General features: G+C 44.8%; 1 protein-coding gene across 1 annotated transcript in view; it reads right to left on the minus strand.

Moving 5' to 3' along the window:
- Window positions 1-20,359, minus strand: part of xylt1 (xylosyltransferase I) — a gene marked incomplete at both ends in the record, with an annotated part of 82,609 nt that overhangs the window by 17,733 nt on the left and 44,517 nt on the right. The window contains 6 exons of the mRNA XM_083906332.1: window positions 3,039-3,215; window positions 3,304-3,520; window positions 4,626-4,706; window positions 10,052-10,254; window positions 11,715-11,887; window positions 18,921-19,533. Of these exons, the coding sequence (XP_083762458.1) occupies window positions 3,039-3,215; window positions 3,304-3,520; window positions 4,626-4,706; window positions 10,052-10,254; window positions 11,715-11,887; window positions 18,921-19,533 (1,464 nt within the window). The remainder of the gene's footprint in view (window positions 1-3,038; window positions 3,216-3,303; window positions 3,521-4,625; window positions 4,707-10,051; window positions 10,255-11,714; window positions 11,888-18,920; window positions 19,534-20,359) is intronic.

Below are 20,359 nucleotides of genomic sequence, written 5' to 3' on the forward strand. Positions count from 1 at the left end.
ATGATCGACTAAAACATGAACCGAGGTAAAGACACAACATATTAATGTGTGTGACAGCGTCGCCAAAGTTCCGTGCTTGTGTTGTTGTTTCTTTTCGATTAAATGTGTTTTTCTGGCTCATTGGTGACAATTCACCCACGTGTTAAATTGCGAAAAACTAAAAAAACACCACATGGCAAATCAACCACTGCCAATACCTGATCGTTTCAGTCCTAACACTCACAGTGTGTTGATGAAGAATGTCTCACTGACCTGTCCTTTTTCTGTGTTTGTCCACCATCATCTGTGTTTCCTGTGTGTGTGTTTGTGTCACCCTGTCTTTCCTCCCCCTCTCCACCCATCTCTTTCTCACACTGTTGCGTACGTGGTTGATGGGCGCGTCACGGATTCCGCCGCCTCTTCAGCTTGGCGTTCGCACAAAGGACGTCGTCACAAAGAACCTTTTTCACTGATGCTTCAAAACACCGTGGTGCTATTCGCTCAGAAAAAACCTAATGAAGCTGCAGCACAGACTTCACTCGTTTCTCAGGCTGCTGTGAGCTGTACTCTGAGATGCTGCGGCACCAGATGATGCATTAGCTCTAGATTTGCAATGAAAAAGGGGGTTTTGTTTGTGCACACTGCCAGACCTCGTCTGACCTGACACGTCCTCTGAAAGCAGCGACCTGTCAAAGCCGCTTTCTCTAACAGATTTCCCAACTGCACCCCCGTACTTCACAATAATGCACTCACACACACCACGTTTTAACTCCCGCACCCATGAGTGCACTTCGAAATCACCATGTGGGAAATCCAGCAGTCGTACCTTGAGTTGTCGCCGCGTTTGAATTGTCTGCATCTTTCCCTGTGCTCGAGTTCAAAAGGATATTAAGACCTATTAATACTGGCTTGACTGGTTTCTGGAAAGGCTGCTTTGTTCCCAGGGATGAACTTCATTGGTATCGGGGTTGCCAGCCAGACCCAGAAGCAAGTGCCAAGGACCTGTGGTAATGTGCTGGCATTGAAGTGCCAGAGACTGAGGCGAGACAGATGGCAGACAGGTCCGGTCAGGGGAGAACTGAGGTCAGCACGGTGCGACTTTGACTGCTATGTGAAGGACAGAGGAGGCCAAATGAGGCTCAGGACTTGGAGGATATTTTACTGTGGCAGAATGCTTTCAATTTGTCTCGCAGCTTTTGCTTCACATTAAAAAGTCAAACTGTGATACTGACTTCCTCTGGGGTCCCAGAGTCACTGCCAGCCGCATATCACTAACCCTCGCTTTCCCCCTCAAACCCCACGGCAAAAAAAAACAGGGATCTAACTAGTCGTAATTTTTCATTTTTTTTCTCCCTCCTTTCAGGGTCACACTAATAGAGACATAATTTAGCACGTCGTGGTGTTTGAAAGCTATGGGAACAGTCTGGACACAGAGGGGACAAGAGGACGGAACCTCGAGGGCAGAGAATTTAGAGATTGACTGCTGCTGATTTCCCACAACACGCGTGTGAGGTGTGTGTGTGTGTGTGTGTGCGCAGCAAACATCCTCCAAAGTGACACGTTCTGTTCCCTTTCGGGGTCACCAGATGTCTCTCGTAGTCGTACTCCGCAAAGTTCAAACTTTTTTCCTTTTTTTTTGGGATGCGCAACCTGAGACAGCTGCAAAAGGAAAACGTCTGGATTGAAGCGAGACGGAAAACCCTTTAAGACCCTTTAGAATCACGAGGCATCATAATCGGTTACTCTGAGTAAATATCCAAAGCACTCGAGAGTGCCTTCATTGTTGGCGTCCCAGCTGCAGATGCTGCTTTACGCTTATCTCCAAAACGCATTTACACTGCACGGTTCTATATATTTCACCCTTAAAGGTCCAGCGTGTAGGAACCGGTGACATCTATTGGTTGAAAAACAAACCTAGGACTCATTCGCTCTTCATTAAGTTGCCTTTGCATACCATTAATAAACGATACCATTCTTCTTTATCTGTATAGCATGCTTCTGCTTTCAAATGGGTAAATGCACACACTGGTGCATTTACCCATTAGAGCAGAAAGGCTGAGTCTAACAAATGTATTTAAATTAGGGCTGGGCACTAGGTTAACACACGTTAGCGCACGTTAGCGCATGACGTGTTCTCAATTACGTCAACGTTAACGCATGACGACTGACCGGAAAAAGACGCGTGTGACGTCATGTTTATGTGCCGAGACACCGGAGTCCAGGCACCGTTTACCAGTTAGCTCCGTTAGCTGCATTAGCTCATTTAGCACTGTTAGCGCACCAACAGTCGAACTGGAGCGGTCTGTTTATTAAACAAAAAGAGCAGCGTACCTGTGTACTGAGTATGTGTGCCTCTGTTTTTAAAGTTTAGCGCTACTTTAGAGACTCATTTTAGCAATCAGGAGTCACGTAAACATGACGTCCCAGCGGCTTTTTCCGGTCAGTCGTCATGCGTTAACGTTGACGCCCAGCACTAATTTAAATGATACACGGCTACAAACATTCATTTTCTCCTAGATTTTTTGACTGAAATTTTTACTTCATCTTGACTAGTTCTTATCTTGTCACCATATCCATCTCTTGTATCACAGCCCTAACAAATGCATTTCAGAAAATGCCACTGAATTTTGTATAGGTGATAAATAAACACATCTTTCTTGGTAAAAGAGACAAACATAAGTTATTTTTTCTTGAGGAAACCCTATTTCTCTGCACCATGTTTGTCTGAAAACTGTTTTCTGATGTTCTGAGTCGACCGCCAGTGAACTTTTGTCGAGCCTTTTTCTGTAACCTGTCCTGTTATTTCATCCCTCCGTGCTGTATTTGGTCTAGGATTACTCGCGTAAACACCGTGAAAGAGATGGCGGCGGTAAATATTATGACAGATATGAGGTAAACAGCAAATGCCTGGCTGGTTATTTGTACCACGAACATACATGTGGATGATCATGTGATCCCTCGGGAGTTTCCTGTCATCCCACCGGGCCATGACAGGCTTGTGTTTGAGTCTCCTGAAACTATATTGGAATATTTAAGAGTTGTTGTTATCCGTTCCTCACCTGGAAGCGGTGGAAGTCCGCAGGCTTGAAATCATTGGGCGAACACCCGCACCAGTCCACGATGTGCTTGTACTGGCATTTGCAGCCGAGCTTACGATTCCAGTTGGTGATGCGCAGGTTGTTGTCCACCATGCTGCCACAGTAGGCGCTGTTCTCCAGCACGGTGTGGAAGAACGACTAAGGGAACAGAGTAAAACGCGGATCAGGAAAACTTTCATTTTAGATTTGAAGAGCAGGGTTGAAGAAGGGGGGAAACGGCCGTTACCTCTGCAGGCAGCAGAGTGTAGGCGTAGAATCGCTTCATGTTGGTGACCAGGTCGTCCTTGGAGTTGATGACGTACTCCACGAACATGCGGTTGAGGAGGAACCAGTCGGAGCCGCCGTCCACCGAGATGCCCTCGGGGATTTTTCGGTCGCCCAGCCTCCACATGTGCGTGTCACACTCGTAGAACAGACGGTCCAGACCCTGTTTGCGGATAAACCTAATAAAGAAATATGACGTTACGCCAATGACGGCCAACTAAACGTGACAAAATAGACGAGGATCCTTATTTTATGTGACATTTTATTTAGTTTCCATGAATACAAGCTTCAGTTTAAGACGAAAACAAACTTGAGTTCACAGTGGAAACAAACACAAATGGTCATTTGAGTCTCGAGAAGCAACTGCCACTGCTTAAAAACCCAACTTTTTTTGCACTAGTCTTGCATCCAAACATTACGTTCCTTTACAAAAACCCGTCCTTGCCTTGTCCTTAAGTGACTCTTACGATGATGTGTTGTTCACACTTGTCGCTACAGACTTTTATCCACAGCAAGAAAAGCGACACCCGCCCCCCCCCCCCCGCATACATAATGGATGGTGTTACTGCCGCGACCGTATCGGGTGTTGGAGAGAGGCGAGTCAAATTCGGGGGTTCGACCCGGGTCAAACTGTTCCCTCTGCTCTGCCAAGGGTGATAAAGGACTGTTGATGTAGTGACCTTGTGGTGCGTACACACACACACACACACACACACACACACGTACATATGCATATATGCGAGAGTGACAGTGTTAGTATATCGATATTTCTACCCCAATTTTCAAGTGGTTTTTATTTAGCAGTTTAATCATAAGCTTACACTGGTGGAGATTAATGCTCCCTTTTTGATTGGCAATTTATTTATTTATTCATTTTTAAATGATGCTGTTGCTGTTGTTAATGGCAAATTAAATCTGGTACAAAAACCTTCAAACAGCACTGTGTGAAAAAAACTGTGCCTGCAAACACATAAAGGTACTGCTGAGTCACGCTGACTCATGCAAACATGCTGGGCCTTTTTTATTTTTTTTTTTTTTTTAATGTCTTTTTTTTTCTCCCTTCCTGTGTTGTTAGGGTATGTTTTGCAGCAGAGACGGGGCTTGTTCTGGCAGGGACCTCTGCAGCTCACCCCACCAAGAAGGTTAATTTATGAAGTCACAGATGGGGGAGCTAATTGTATTATAAGTCAGTGACCACGCTGTGCTGCCAGGAGTGTGTGTGTGTGTGTGTGTGTGTGCAGCAGAGTAACAAAAGCAGTTTACCAGAGTGTAAGAGACACTCACCTGGCGTTGTCTCTGCCGTGGGACTTGATGAAGTTCATGTCTCTGTACTTGGTCAGGAAGGCCACCAGCTGCTTGTTGGTCCTGGAAACAACGAGAGACGCAGACTTTTACTTTGACGGTCAAACATAGGGTGAGAAGCAGGACATGGATTATGGAAGTCCGTGTTAGACGAAATTATGCAAACGAATCCAAATGTTGCTCTCTTTCCTCGAATCGACCTGGTCCAACATTCACTCTGTACTGTATTATACACACAATAGACAACAGAACAAGGTGGAACATCTTCAAAGTCCAGCTGCACTCTTAGAAATACAAGTGCTCAGTAGAACAATATGTTTCTTCGGCTTGTCATAGAGAAGAACAGGTGGAACCCTTTTGGAAGGTTCCACCAAGAACCCTTTTAAAACCCTTTATCCAGGAAAGGGGTTTTAAGTGGTTCTTCCTGGAACCATTAGTGTTACCAAGAACCCTTGAAAAAACATTTCTTTGGGAAAGGGTTTTTCAGAAGCAAATGGTTCCAGGTAGAACCTCAGCTCTTGTAGAAGGATCCCTTTTGGAACCCTTATTTCTAATTTTGCTACTTCTTCATTCAGAGAACTGTGATCAGACCGTTTTCTACAGGTTCTGCGGTTTCCTCCCACAGTCCAAAAACATGCATTAGGTATTGGGGATTAGGTAAACTGGACACTCTAAATCTGGGTGTTCTTCAATCCTGGTCCTGGGGACCCACTGCCCTCCATGTTTTAGAAGTTCCCTTGCTCCAACACGCCTGATTCAGCTCATCAACAAGCTCTGCAGAAGCCTGATCATTTGAATCAGGTGTATTAGAGCGAGGAAACTTCTAAAACATGCAGGACAGTGAGTCCCCAGGACCAGGATTGAAGAACCCTGCTCTAAATTGACCATAGGTGTGAGAGTGAATGGTTGTTTGTCTCTATGTGGCTCTGTAATGGACTGGTGACCCTCATGTGGAGGATAAAGTGGTAGAAGATGGATGGATGATCAGATCTCCTTGTTGTGTCTACATATGCTTTAAACTTATACAGAAATCCATTTATTTTTTGGGGCTGCTTCAGATCAGTCACAGCTCTTGGATGCTGTCAGTGTCACCCCCCCCCCCCCTTTGTTCTGTCACATGGTTTTGATGAATAACTCCATGCTGATCTCACACTGTAGGGCAGTGTACTTTCTCATACGCAAGGCAGACGAGCTAAACGCGATGGCCCAGTCAGTGTCTCCAACACTTCATCTGTGGTGGAGCTTTGCATGATGGCCTTTTTTTTAGAGCTCACGGATCAGTGGGGGGGGGGGAGGGACAAGCGCATATTAATGTCATTTTCTCTTGAAGGAGCAATTTCACAGCCTGGGGGGCTTATCTTAGGAGGTCCTGAGCCATAAAGTCGAAGTGAAGACGCGCCGTACGGACACATCACAGTCTTCTCTGTGTCGTCCCTCCCACACACTCACGCTTCAGCGCAAGCGACAAGACAATATACGGTTGACGCGCGCACACACACACACACACACACGCGACATAACAACGCACAGGAAATTCATGTCGCGCTCCACATTTGCCACCTGAGTGGTCACCCTCGTCCGCGAGGTCTAATTTGCTTAGTGTCAGCCGTGTGGCTGTGGCTCTGTGGTACGTACACACACACACACGCACACACACACACACACACACACACACACACACACACACACACACACACACACACACACACACACACACACACACACACACACACACACACACACACACACACACACACCGCTGGGACACTAAACCCCACTTTGCATACAACAATGTGTGGCTTTTCAATATCATAGCCAATTAAACTTCATCATTATTCCACTGTTGTACTCGCACAGTCTTCTTAAATTCATAATGCGTGTCAGTGAAACCACAGAGCCGGAAACAATGAATCGATTATTAATCGATTACTAAATTAAGAGTTTTTTTTTTCATGATTAAAACAAGATTTCTGATTGTTTTAGCTTCGTAAATGTGAATATTTTCTTTGTTTCGTTGCTCCACGTAACAAAGAAATCATTAAAACTGAGTCATTTTGGTTTGTGGACAAAAACAAGACATTCGACAAGATGATCCTTTCCATATTTGACAAACCGATCAACATTTTTTTTAATATATATATGTTTTCTGACATTTTATGGACCAAACGATTGATTGACACTCGAAATAATAAACAAACAGATGATAGAAAAACATGTACCGGTCTTGGAAAGATGTGGGAAACCTTTCCAACATCTAATACATACACTACCATTCAAAAGTTTGGGGTCACCTACACAATTTTTTGGTGTTTTCCATTAAAAGTCACACTTTTATTCATCAAAATGAATAGAAAATATAGTCAAGACATTGACAAGATTAGAAATAATGAGTTTTCAACAGCAAAACTGTTTTCAGCTGTGCTAACATCATTGCAAAAGGGTTTTCAAGGGTTTTCTAATCATCCAATAGCCTTCTAACGTGATTAGCAAACACAATGTACCATTAGAACACTGGAAATGGGCCTCTATACACCTATGTACATATTCCATTAAAAACCAGACGTTTGCAGCTAGAATAGTAATAATATAGAGTGTATTTCTGATTCATTTAATGTTATATTCATTGAGAAAAAAAGTGCTCATCCTTCAAGACCCCAAACTTTTGAACGGTAGTGTTTATATAGATATCTACAGTTTTCCCGGATGCAGACGACAGATTAGAGGATATGGGTCCTGCAGTCAGTCATTGTCTCACACAGCTCACACTTTTTTAAAGCTGCTGTAAAGTCTATGAAAGGAGCTTTAAAGGTAACGTCGGGGAGAGACTGTAGATAAAAAAGCTGTGAAAAGAGCGCGGTACTCTCTGACAAAGCAAGTGTGTAACTCATGCTCTGGCCTCTCTCTGGACACACACACACACACACACACACACACAAACACACACACACACACACATAGGCAGTATATCTCCCCCCGTGGACACTCAGTCCCTCTGCTGGTGTGAAGAAGGGCTCTGGGTTTGCCTTTGAGAGCCATCCATGCGGCAGGACAGACATTATCGGGGGAATTAGAGGGGAAATAATGCCTCGTCTCCAGCCCCACTGTCAGTCCGGTGCAGGTCAGCGGAGCCACCCCCCCCCCCACACACACACACACATTCCTGACCACACCACGACGAGGGCCATTTGGACCAGGAGAAGGAAAAGACTAGAGCAGGTCGGACACTTTTAGTTGGATAAATGTAATCGGATCAGTTGAAGTAATGGGTTAAAGCTTGTAATGCATCAACTCAAGCGCGGCCTCTGCTTATACCAACATGTTTTTCTCGGCTGTAGTGAGTCTGTAATGATAATGTAATGCCGCTGTTTATCCCCCCCCCCCAAAAAAAAATCCTCTTTTCCAAAGAGATAAACGAGGATTTTTCAGCTCCAGAACGACTGATTGGATTTCAGTTTGTTTGCTGGAGGACACTCGAGTAACACGTGGATTCTCACCCACACAGGCGCTTGAACCGAAAAAAAGGGGCCACATTTGCAAGTTCAAACAGGTAAATACGCAATAGTGTGAAGACCGCGGTTACAAATGCACTCGCTAAGCAAAGATACAAGAGTGCAATTTACATATTTCCCATATTGCGCGGCTCCGAAAAAAACATGCGGTTCCGTCGCCGTTCCCCTTCCCTAACTGTTTATTCTCGCTCGCTTGTCGTCTCTGCCTCTCGGCTCCCTCCTTCGCTCCATCAATCGTTTCATTTCCCAACAGATGGGGGGGGCTTAAAAACCTCCACTGTCAGCCTTTTTCTCCCCCAAAAAAAAAAAACACACATCACCCCTCATGCAAATGAGGTGGCAGAAGAAGACGAGTGGGGAAAACAGACACTCGGCGCGTGCAAAATACCTGTAATCATGCACTGACAGACAAACGGAATAATAACGCACACATATGTACAGGTGCTGCAGCGCACACACACACACACACAGGGTTCAATGAAAATGAAAATGAAAATGAAAACTGAACCCATCTCTGAACAACATCTGCATCTCGGCTCCAGCTGTGGAAACATCAGCTCCAGCTTCCCCCCCCCCCCCTTTTTTTTTTTTTTTTTTTAACCCAGTGGCTATTACAGCTTGTCTAAATTCAACTGGTGGACATCTGGCTGTGCAGAGGAGATAACTCTCCCCCTAATAGGAGGCTTTTAATTGGCTGCTGCAGAGTTACATCAAAAACCCAGCAGACCCTGAACTCCCTGAGGACGATAAACTCGCATAAAAAAAAAGAAGAAGAAACACGGTACAACTCGTGAAATTTCATCTTCGATAGCCTGTATCCCTGCTTACGCGTCCGGTTCACGTGGACTTTGTGGCTTTTAATTACCCTTTACGGCCTTCTTAAAGGGGATGTTTTTGAGACTTTCCGAGCGTACTGTATACAACGGAACCCGCAGAGTCGATAGGTATTGACCCGGGGGCCAATTAAACTGTAATCAGTTCACCGTGTAAGACGTTCAATGGAGTGCAAAGCGAAGAGAAGAGATGTGAGAGAAAAGGGAATGGAAAAAAAAAAGAAAAAAGTGAAGACTCTTCTTCATCGATCTGTTTAGTTTGGAGTGACTCTGTATTTAAAGCTCACAGTTTAACCACAGGAGCCCAGACCAGTGTGTGTATTGAGTTTCCTCCATGGAGGCTGAGGACTATTCCACTAGTGTGGGGGCTACTGAACACTGTACTTTTAGTGGCACCACTTATGTCGGTAAAGACGAGTATCCCTATTGAGTAGAGCAGAGCACGGTGAGATTATGTCACAGTCATACCTCACCTTCTGTCCTTTTAAAGCTCATATAGAGTGGTCCTATCTCACGTATACGTGAGTTATGGAGGTCTACTTATATAACATTAACTTATGGTCAAAAACCTCCGAGTTGCTGCAAACCAGCCGATCAAAATCTCTCCTCACTGAAGCTCTCATCAGCCCCCAAATCTCAGCCCCAGAAGACAGAACTGTGTTGTGATTGGCCAGGTACCTGGAAGTGTCGTAATTAGCGACTGTGGAGCGGTGGATGCACTGCTACTCATTATCAAAACATTGTTTTAACAATGTTTAAAAATGGCTTTGTCTCAACTCCACGTCCCCCGAAACACCTCCATAACAGACGTTCTTCTTCTTCTGCGGTTCAATGTACGCAATAGCCTCTATGGTCTATGGGAGCTTTACAGAAATAACTAGACCGAGTTGGCGACCTGTCCAGGGCGTACCCCGCTTTTTGCCCTATGTCAGTTGGGATTGGCACCAGCAAACCCTCATATGGAGGATAAAGCAGTAGAATAACTCGACCACCATTCCCTCAGGACAACCCCCACAACCCTTTTCCCGGACTCCCCCGCGGTGTGAGGTGGCCCCACATCTGTTACCTGATGGGATAGTCGGCCGCACTGAGGTTGATGAAGAAGTCCCAGTTCCAGTCTCTCATGGCGAGCAGGTCAGCCATGCTGCGTAGATACATGGTCAGCAGGCTGGCACCGCCCCAGATGGTGGCCATGCGCCAGGGCGTCACCCTCACGTTGGGATACTGGGCGGCCAGGGCCTGCACCTGCCTGTGCAGGTAGTTGGAGCGCTGGAATAGAGAGCGTGACAAAGCAATGATGTATTATGAATCGTATCCTTGGATTTCCTTTGATTTGATTGAACCCTTATTTCAAAAATAAAACCATAGATTATTCACAAATAAAAAACAGAAACACAGTAATAAAATAACATAAGCGCGGCCAACGCTAACGAGTAATAAAAACTAAAATTAGGTACAATCTGGAAACTGGAATGATAAAAGGACATTATGCGCTTTCGCTTGAAAGGAAGCAACCGACTCTGTGTGCCGTGTTTACTCGAGCAGGAAGTACCTGGAACTTGAATCTCTTCGCTTCAAAAGCTCCGTCTCCCTTGAAATAAATATATATATATATATATATATATCATTTTTATTCTCTCTCTGATGATTTCACTGTTTGATGTGAAAAGTCATTAAACCTCCAAAGATCAAAGTTAGCACTAATGCGATGCTCCCTGTTTTTAAGTCAGTGTGTGAGTGACAGTGTTCTGATCAAATGAGCTTATTTTCGTATGTGTAAGAAGCGTTTTTTTTGGTGAACAGAGCGAGATTTGGATGTGAGATTAATTGTTTGTGCAATAATGCACAATGACTTTAGATAAAATGGCTCACAGGGTTCCCACGCATTGGTTGACATCAAATTCAAGGACTTATCAAGGCCTTTTCCAGGACCAATTCCCTCAAATTCAAGGACGGAAGAGCTTTTGTTGACTTGCACAAGTGATTGTCCTTTGGTCAGAGTCAGTCTTTATAATTTCCTTTGGTGAGACAGAGATCTTGCAATTTGCATTTCCCAGACATCACGTCGTAATTTGCTCTCTCTTGCTTGACTTTACTCGCTCATTGTTCTGCGTGGAATCTCACGCCAATGAGAGACACTGGACAGTGTCCACAACACGGCTAGTAATTACGTCTTTTCTGCGTAGGCGTAGTCAACGTGCGTCAAGCAACGCAGGGCATGAAACGGTAGACATTTACCTATATATCAACTTTTCTTTATTGCATTAGATTCCAGCACTTTCAATGACTCAAGTCTATTTAGGGCGATTTTCAAAAACCTTGAAATACGTTTATCAGATTCACAAACTTAAAAGGATATTCCAGTTTATTCCAATTATGGACGACATACTGTACTATGATGTTTTGACCAATTTTGGACGACATACTATACTATGACATTTTTGACTAATTTTGGACGACAAACCATACTACGAAGTTTTGACCAAATTTGGACGACATACTATACTATGATGTTTTTCACCATTTTGGACGACATACTATACTATGACATTTTTGACTCATTTTGGACGACATACTATACTATGATGTTTTTTTTTTTACCAATTTCGGACGACATACTATACTATGACGTTTTTCACCAATTTTGACAATTTTTGGTCGACATACGATAAATACGATTGTTAGTCCACATCTCTCAGCCCTACAGTGACAGTCTCTGCGTGGCTTACCTGGTCAACATGTATGTAGTAGTAGTGCGAGGAGTGGTAGATGGCTTTGAAGAGGCGCTGGACTTGCCGAGCGGCTCGTCCGTGGACGACCAGGACAAACGCGATCCTCACCGGGTTTAACGGAACGCTCTCGGCCGAGTCCTCGTCCCACAGGACGTTAACGTTGGCTTTACCTGTGCAAGAATAGAGACAACAGGGTTAATATTATATCATATATATTCACTCATTTCAAATTCAAATAGCTGCTAATCAGCAGCGATTTGTACGTTTGATTGCAAAATCACGTTTATTTGTTAAGTTGTGCGTTTACACCATACTCGCAGGATATTCACAGGACAAAGAGAGCTAATTTAAAACGTCTAATGAATATAGTAATTAATAAAAATTAAGTGTTAGTCCTATAATAAACAAAACGGAAAAAAAAACAGCGACACAACACGGTTGCCAGGCAACACAGTAAGTAGCGGCTTGAGAGGCGATTAGCATATTCATAATAATTAACAGTTAACAATTCAGTGGGTAGTTTACATTCTATCTTTATTTGCTTTCTTGTAAAATAAGAGGTTAGTACAAACTGCTTCGATAAACTGACTGTGTGTGTGTGTGTGTGTGAACATACAGGTACAATAAATAACTCCCCTTTGCTCTCATTTAAATTCACTCGGCCTTCTCAGGAGGCGGAACTGGCCACAATTATGCGCAGGAATCCAAAGTCATGTTGCAACTCTAAAATATTAACAAACAGGCGAATAAATAAGAACAAAGAAGTCATTCATCTATTTCAGACGCGCCTTTGGAAAGAAACGGTGCCACAAAAAAAACCACTGCTCACTCATCCATTTTCTAACATGATTGAATTGGAGCGATGACAATTTCAACCAAACACTACACACACTGTAACTACTATCCTCTTCCAGACAGGAATCCTATAATCATTTTTCTAGGAGAGGGGGGCTTCCAGGGTGAAGCACAGTCTGACAGTGTGGTATCGTTCCTCTCTCTGCCGAGAACTCCCAGAAGATGCTTTGGATTTCGCACAGTTGACAAAAATAGGCGCGCGGTGCAAGCGCCGCCCTCGTCCGGGCCTGCCAGAGGCGAGCCACTACCAAACCAAACAATGCCAACGCTCTCTGGAGAGTCGTCGGTAAAAGCTCGCCGCTCAGGTGCACCGCCGTTAACTGCACTCGGAACGAAAAACCTTTTCCGTCGAGTCCCAGAACAATATCGCAGACATTGGTTTTCAATCTTACGGTCACGTGTGTTCACACAATCTGCCTCGAGGAGATTAATGGCTACAATTTGGCTCCCGAAAGGTCCGTCCCCCGATAAAGAAGACGCCAAATCTGACGGAACGTTTAAGAGAATAAGGATAGAAAGAAACCCTCCTGGCTCGACTAAGTGTCCTGTAATTACTCAAACGGGAAGGCATGTGTCTGACATGTCTGCTCTTTGGGAGGTGACGGCGAGGGGACGATCTAACGCCGTTCAGCATTAAGGCCAGGTGTCCATCATGGCTTCGTTTAAAGGTGGGTGTGACCACCAAGGTGAGGTTAATGACGAGCTCTTTTGGCTTTAATTGACCGTGACTCTTGTCAATCACTCATACTTAGTTCTCGCTGCTAGTTTTTCTCTTTCACTCTGTGTGTGTGTGTGTGTGTGTGTGTGTGTGTGTGTGTGTGTGTGTGTGTGTGAGGCAGAAAGACAGCCCAGGGGGGAGCTGCCGTGGGCCATATCAGATTGAACGGTAATTGGTGGACAGCTAAGAAGGTTCACTGGTTTGCTTTGCACACAGATAATTGGCCAGTGTTGGCTATGTAAGCTAGCTGAACTAATGAGCACTGTGCTGTGTGTGTGTGTGTGTGTGTGTGTCGGGGGGGGGCGACTTGAATTTGACTGTCAAATTTCACATGATTCATGTGTCGTCGTGTTTGACCTGACGTTGTACCTGAGGATAAACCGCAAACAAAAAAGGGACAAAAACCCCATCGAGGAGCCTCCCTCTTGAACTCTCATCATTCTTCATCATGCTTCCTTTCAACATGAATCTTTTAAACTGCCTCTCCCTCATCCTGCCATGACTTTGCTCTCTTCCCTCCCATCATCCCAGTGTAGCTCCGGGCTCTTATTACCACCGACGCTCCCATTTTAACTGCTGATGTGAGAGGGTTTGAACAAGGGCTGAGCTCTCTCTTTTTTTAGCAAATTACATGTGAAAATAACTCTTAATCATAATCATCCACCAAGTCAGATTTGTAAACATATTCTCTCAAATCAGAGGTGAACATCTTGGGTAAGTTTGATCGAAATCATAGCAAAGCAACTCCAAAAAACACATTTTTTTAAGGTTATAAATAGTGCCGGGCGCGTTACCGGCGTCAATGTTAACGCACGCCGCGTTTCCATGACGACTGATGCGTGTGACGTCATGTTTACGTGACTCCGGATTGTTAACATGAATCTCTAAAGTTACGCTAAACATTAAAAACGCTTGTTATTTGTAGCGCTGCTCTTATCGTTTCATAAACGGACCGCTCCAATCTGACTGTTGGCGCGCTAACGGCGCTAAAGGAGCTAATCGAGCTAACGGAGCTAACTGGTAAGCGGTGCCTCGACTACGGTGTCGCGGGGCGTAAAACTTGACGTCACGCGCGTCTTATTCCGGTCAGTCGTCATGGAAACGCGTTGAGCGCTAACATGCGTGAACCTAGTGCCCAGCGCTAGTCATAAAAGAAAATAACATGACATACTATCATTGTGTGAAAGTAGTTATGGTTCAACCAAAAAGTCTCGAGATTTGTCGCAATTTACTTTATTTATAAGAAGTCGCTGAAAAGTAGCTAAATGTACAGATGAACTCGCTACGTTTGCAACCCTGTTTGCTTTATGATAACTTTAGTTGTTGTAATTTACTTCCCTTCCTTTACTCTGGCTCGTCTTCTCCATTTAGCGTTACAGCGCCACTTACAGGCCTGGCATACGTACTACAGCATTTTGAGTCATTTTTCATGGTGGATGAAGTAATTTCCTGAAATTATGTCGTGTGGATAAGACCTAACGGTTGGGATGAAAACACACGCACACACACACGTTTTGTGTTATCACTGACAGACACTATGTTAAAAAAAAAAAAAAAAATTGAATGACAAACATCAGGCTCTCCAGCAGAAATAGACAAATGATTGTTTTTGAAGAGAAGCCAGTGTGTCTGCCGTTTACAGGAACATGGTCTTTCTCTCAAATGGAAACATGCAGCTAAACTGGATAAACTGAGAGGACAAACGCTTTTAAATCAAGGTGTCCAGCTTTTAACATAACCACATTCTGACAGAGACCATGCTGCACAGAGACGTTTGGTGGTGAATGAGCGAATAGCGAAGAAGCCGAAAACTCATTCATTCTTGCTGCTGCTGCTGCTGTGAAGCGGCTGGAAACAGAAGGAAAAAACTGTAAAAATTGTTCCAAAGTGTCAGTTTCTATTGAAGCCGTGTTGCAGAGTGGATTACTGATGTGGCCCACACAGTGCAAAAAAAAAAAAAAAAAACACTTAAGGACACACCGCAAGTAATTTGCAGGTTTTTTCCTCTCTCCCTGGCCTGTGATGAAACCGCAGCCGTAACACAAACAAAAAAAAAAACGACACAAGGAAGAAGACAACACAACAACAATCTCCCAGTTGAGGTAATTAATGGTAAACACTGCAACAACAATAAACATAGTTAAGATGCGCTGCTGTTGATCAGAGGAGACACTGAAATGCTGGACTCAAAGTAAGAATAGAGATGTATTGAGTTATCTGTGGACTCTGCACCAAAGGTCCATACACGTTCATTAAATACAAACACCTAAAAAGGCTTTATATAATATATTGCAAGACAATCCTATAATGATGCATCATGATATCGAACTGTCTAACTCAGGGTTCTTCAATCCTGGTCCTGGGGACCCACTGCTCTCCATGTTTTAGACGTTTCCTTGCTCCAACACACCTGATTCAAATGTTCAGCTCCTCAACAAGCTCTGCAGAAGCCTGATCATTTGAATCAGGCGTGTTGGAGCAAGCATTTGGTGCGCACCAAACTTGTTGGTTCGGTTTGTTTGCGTAGGTGTGAATGTAATCTCTGTACTTTGGTGAGGACCAAATCAACCGGCCCAAGACCTGCCTGAAGGGGGTGTTCTCGGGCAGCTTTATCTGCTCTACTTTGGTACAGTTCCTCTGGTGTGAAAGCAACCAAACCAAATGGGACGAAACGGTCTAGTTTAATGCATTATGAGATACAGGATAACGCCGGATTTCCACCAGTGCGGCCAACTGACGCACCCGGTGGAAATCCGGGGTTAGTCTGGTTCCGGTGCCGATGGTCTTCACGGTCTATCTTGGTTTGTTTAGAACTATGCATAATGTGAAAGCAAACCGTACCCACGTCTGTTTGTTACATATGTTAGATATCATGATGTATCATTATAGGATTGTAATATATTGTATAAAGCCTGTTTAGGTAACTAAAGAAAACTAAGTGCAAGGATTACTCTATTTATTCACAGCATAGATAACTGGTTGGGCATATCTTTATGTAGCTTTCTCTTCCATTATCTCGCTGTAAATTCTATGTTCTTCAGCCTGGTAACTTCATTTGAGCAGTGCCGCCAAAAGAATACATCGAGTAGCGACGCCCGGCGAGTGAAACTGGCAGAACTGTTGACTTTAAAGCGCCTTAATTTGATAATTATAATATCGATATTTCCCCTGGCCATTATCATATTGCACATATATCACCAAATCCATATTTGGACCCAACCCTAGTGTCACCAGATTAAACCCATCGTCTTCCAGCTAATATCCCTCCTCTGGAGCATCACAGCCTCGCCATATTGTGATTAGTCAAGTTCTCTCGCAGGAGAACGAAGAAGAAAAACATTGTGCATGTTCCTCCTGAACACAATACGTAATCTACGCAAAAAAGGCCTTAAAGACGGAGCGCTGATCAAATCAAATTGGACAATTCTCTGCTAACAAGGTTAGCGCTTGAATTGGGCAGAGGAGTAAAGAGAGAGAGAGAGAAACACATTGGCAAGCAGCAGGCAGACAGATGGAGAATAAGAAAGAAAAGTGATTTAATTTAGCTGTCGTGTTGTTACAGCCCCTGCTACCAGGGGGAAAGTCCTTTTCAATTTCTGTGTCTCTTTTGATCAAACTGTCAGTTTGAGTGGGATGGCGAGTTTGCTGTGTGAGATGACAAAATCGGAGGATGATGCACGGACAAATAATACTCCCCGCCCCCCCCTGGGGGAAAAGGGAATGCGCAGAAGTTGCTAAGTCACCGTGGCTTAACATGAGCGAGGGCCAGGACTGCAACAGTCTGGATGTGGAGTAGCTTTTTCCTGCTCCTCCTCCTCTCCCGCTGCTGTCCGTGTATCTGAGAAGTCGACTAAAACGTGGTTTGCCGACGCGTGCGGCTCACCGGTGTTTACAGCGTCCACAAACCAGACTGCACATGTCTATAAATCTTAAGGAAGAAAAATGTGCCTGTGTGTGACCAAAACCTGGTCCTAATGAGGCAGAACCTCATTTCTGGGGAACTGCTTAAGGTGAGGGAATGTGTCCAAATGAACGGAAGTCAAGTGTAGTCGGTGTCTTAAAGCTCCCATAGAGCGGAAGTTCCAATTAACGCTGTTTTTTTTTGGTGTGTATCTGTGTCATTACCTCGTTTATGAAGCCCTAAAGTTCCTTAAACACACTGGATTTTATTGTATTCTCGGGCAGATCGTCCTGCTCCGGGCACTAGTCCGGGCACATCCGGTTGCGTACATTGAACCGCAGAAGAAGAAGAATAACGTCCGTTGTGGAGGTTTTTCACGAGCGACAGTGTCTTCTGACTCCGGGTCAAAGGTGTAAAAGGGACTGCGTTTAAAACAATGTTTTGATAATGAGTAGCAGTGCATCCACCATTCCAGAGGGGGGAGCTGTGCTTCTGAGAGCTGACGTTGCTAATTACGTCACTTCCAGGTACCTGGCCAATCACAACACAGTTCTGTCTTCTGAGGGTGAGATTTCGGTCTGAAACAGCGCGGCTGACGAGAGCTTCAGTGAGGAGAGATTTTGATCAGCTCGTTTGCAGCAACTAGGAGGTTTTTGACCATAAAAACAAGTTAATGTATGTAATTAGACCTCCATAACTAACATATATGTGTGCTAGGACCACTAAAATGTGTTTTTGTTACCTCCCTCTCTTTTAAACACCAGCTTTTATCAGGAGCGGTAGTCCACATGGAAACCAAAGCCTGGTCCTAATGAGGCAGAACCTCATGTAACATCAAAGTGTGCGTTTGTTCATCTGAGAGAAGAAGAACCTGTGTTCTGTGGCCAGTCGACAAAACGAATGAAAATTGGAAACCAATTTGCAGAGAACACATGCAGCACTCTCCCTAACAACTTACTTACACCAATTACAAATCAACAAACGACAACAACGACAACAACAAAAAGACATTTGTTGCCTTTGACGAGAACTGCAATTACAAGGACAGGAAATATTTTTGCCGTGTGCTGAAGCCTGGGCTGGTCAGAGCAGACGCTGTATTTATCTTTGAGGATATTATTGTTTTTTTCAGCATAGCTGGAGGAAATTAGTAGAAGAAAATTAAACGGCAAAACAATACACAGACAGGCCACTGACAACCTGTCATCATTATTTCATAAAGTTTGGCTTTTTTCTTTGCTTTGTACTTTCAGTCAGACGGCCAGAAAAATCAACTCCAGCAGAAATCTTAATTAGCTTATTGATATCCTGATTTGAGAGGGTTTTTTTTTTATCGACTCGAGGTGAGAAATTAAAGGGCATTGCAGCAACTGCCTCGTCCTCCTCGCCGTTTGGAAATGTGAAGGTTTTACTCATCCTTGTGAATCTTGAGCTGATTTTGATGATCGGTTAATCGGTCTGAAGCTTTTTTTCATGGTTAAAACAAGATTTCTGATTGTTTTAGCTTCTTAAATCTTCTTTTCAGCTTCATTTCATACATCACGTAACTAAAGAGACGTCTGTCCTCTTAAATCACTAAGTGCCCTTTGTCCTTCAGCTTCATAGATTGTGACCCATCCAGAGAGAGGCAGAGCACAAAGTGACTGCACTGCCACTGCAGGAATAACCATTCCAATTAACTCAAAATCAAATAATCAATCAATTTAATCACACACAAGGACGGACTCACCCTCAAGGTGGCAGTAGCGAGTGACCTTCTCCGGCATTAGCTGCCCTTCCTTGTGTCTGCAGTACACCTCGGCGATCTGCTGCCGGCAGTCCTTGCTCTTGGCCCTGGACAGAGCCGAAATGGCTTCCTTCCCGCCGATCTCGCACTTGGGCGGCTGGTCGTAGGTGACCTCCAGCGGCGCGGCGGTCGCCTGCCTCTTGTGCGAGTGCTGATGCCTGTGCTGCGTCTGTTGGGCCTGCGCGGCATGGTGCTGCTGCTGCTGCTGCTGCTGCTGCTGCTGCCGCGAAACCCCCGCGTACCCGCCCTGGCCGCCCGGGTACGAGGAGTTGTTGCCGAGCGCCAGGGGCTGGTGGCCGACGGGCAGCACTTCGTTGGAGCCGCGGCCCAGATGAGGGGAGCTGTCCCTCCAGGCCTGCTGCTGCTGCTGCGCGTGAGCTTTCTCCTGCAGATGCTCGCGCTGCTTGCTGCTCGCCGCGCCCACGGACTGCCTGTGCGGCTGCGAGCGCGCGCCAAAGTTACTATTGTCTATGTTCTCAAAGTCTTTGGGTACAGAGTTCTCGTTGTTGCTGTCGACTCTGCTTTTCTCCTTTGGCCGGTGGGAGTAATATCCATCCTGAAGTGAAGGGAAGCAGGGAGGGAGGGAGGAGGGAGAGGGGGGGACACAAGCAAGAAAAACAAGATCAGAATGGAGTGAGCATGTAGCATAACAAATGTCGGATTAACAATCAATGGAACGTGTATGAGTGGTCACTGCTGCGCTGAACCGCGAGGCATGAAATTAAGCGACCGAGTGCGAGGACAACAAGGTGCAACTTAGCAGGAGGTGTTGGACGGCTGAGGGCTCTGCTGTGCTGCGCCATCATCAGATTAGGCCCGGTTTCAATTAAATTCTGCCTCAAATGGGCCCAGCTCTCCGTAAACAGATTACCCAGAGACAGGATAAAGGAACCAAATTTCACTGTGAGTGTGTGTGTGGGTGTATATATAAATATATATATATATGTGTATATGTGTGTGTCACGTGAGGATGTGAAGAAAGTGTAGTGGTGCCGGCTATGACTGGAAAAGGCTACACTTGTCAGTGTCTAGTGTCTCTGCATAAATGAGATAAAGTGAGCATGTGTCTGAACTTTTGAACGCACCGGTTCCCTATCTCGCCCCGGCATAATAGGCTAAACGCGAAGGAGCGGAACAGGGGAACGGGAGGAAGGAAGTAAAAAAAAAAGGGCAACCAGGGAAAGTAAAGGGGGGGGGGAGCGCGAGGCGACGGAGCGATGGCGTTCCGAGTTCCGCTTCCTGGAAGTGGCGGCTGAAACGTGTCATGATGCATAGGACGCCTATACCATTTTTTTTGTGTTTTCCATTAAAAGTCACACTTAAATTCATTAAAAATAGTTGCAAAATGAATAGAAAATATAGTCAAGACATTGACAAGATTA

Source organism: Microchirus variegatus (genome assembly GCF_963457635.1).
Source record: "Microchirus variegatus genome assembly, chromosome: 19".
Taxonomy (NCBI): Eukaryota; Metazoa; Chordata; class Actinopteri; order Pleuronectiformes; family Soleidae; genus Microchirus; species Microchirus variegatus.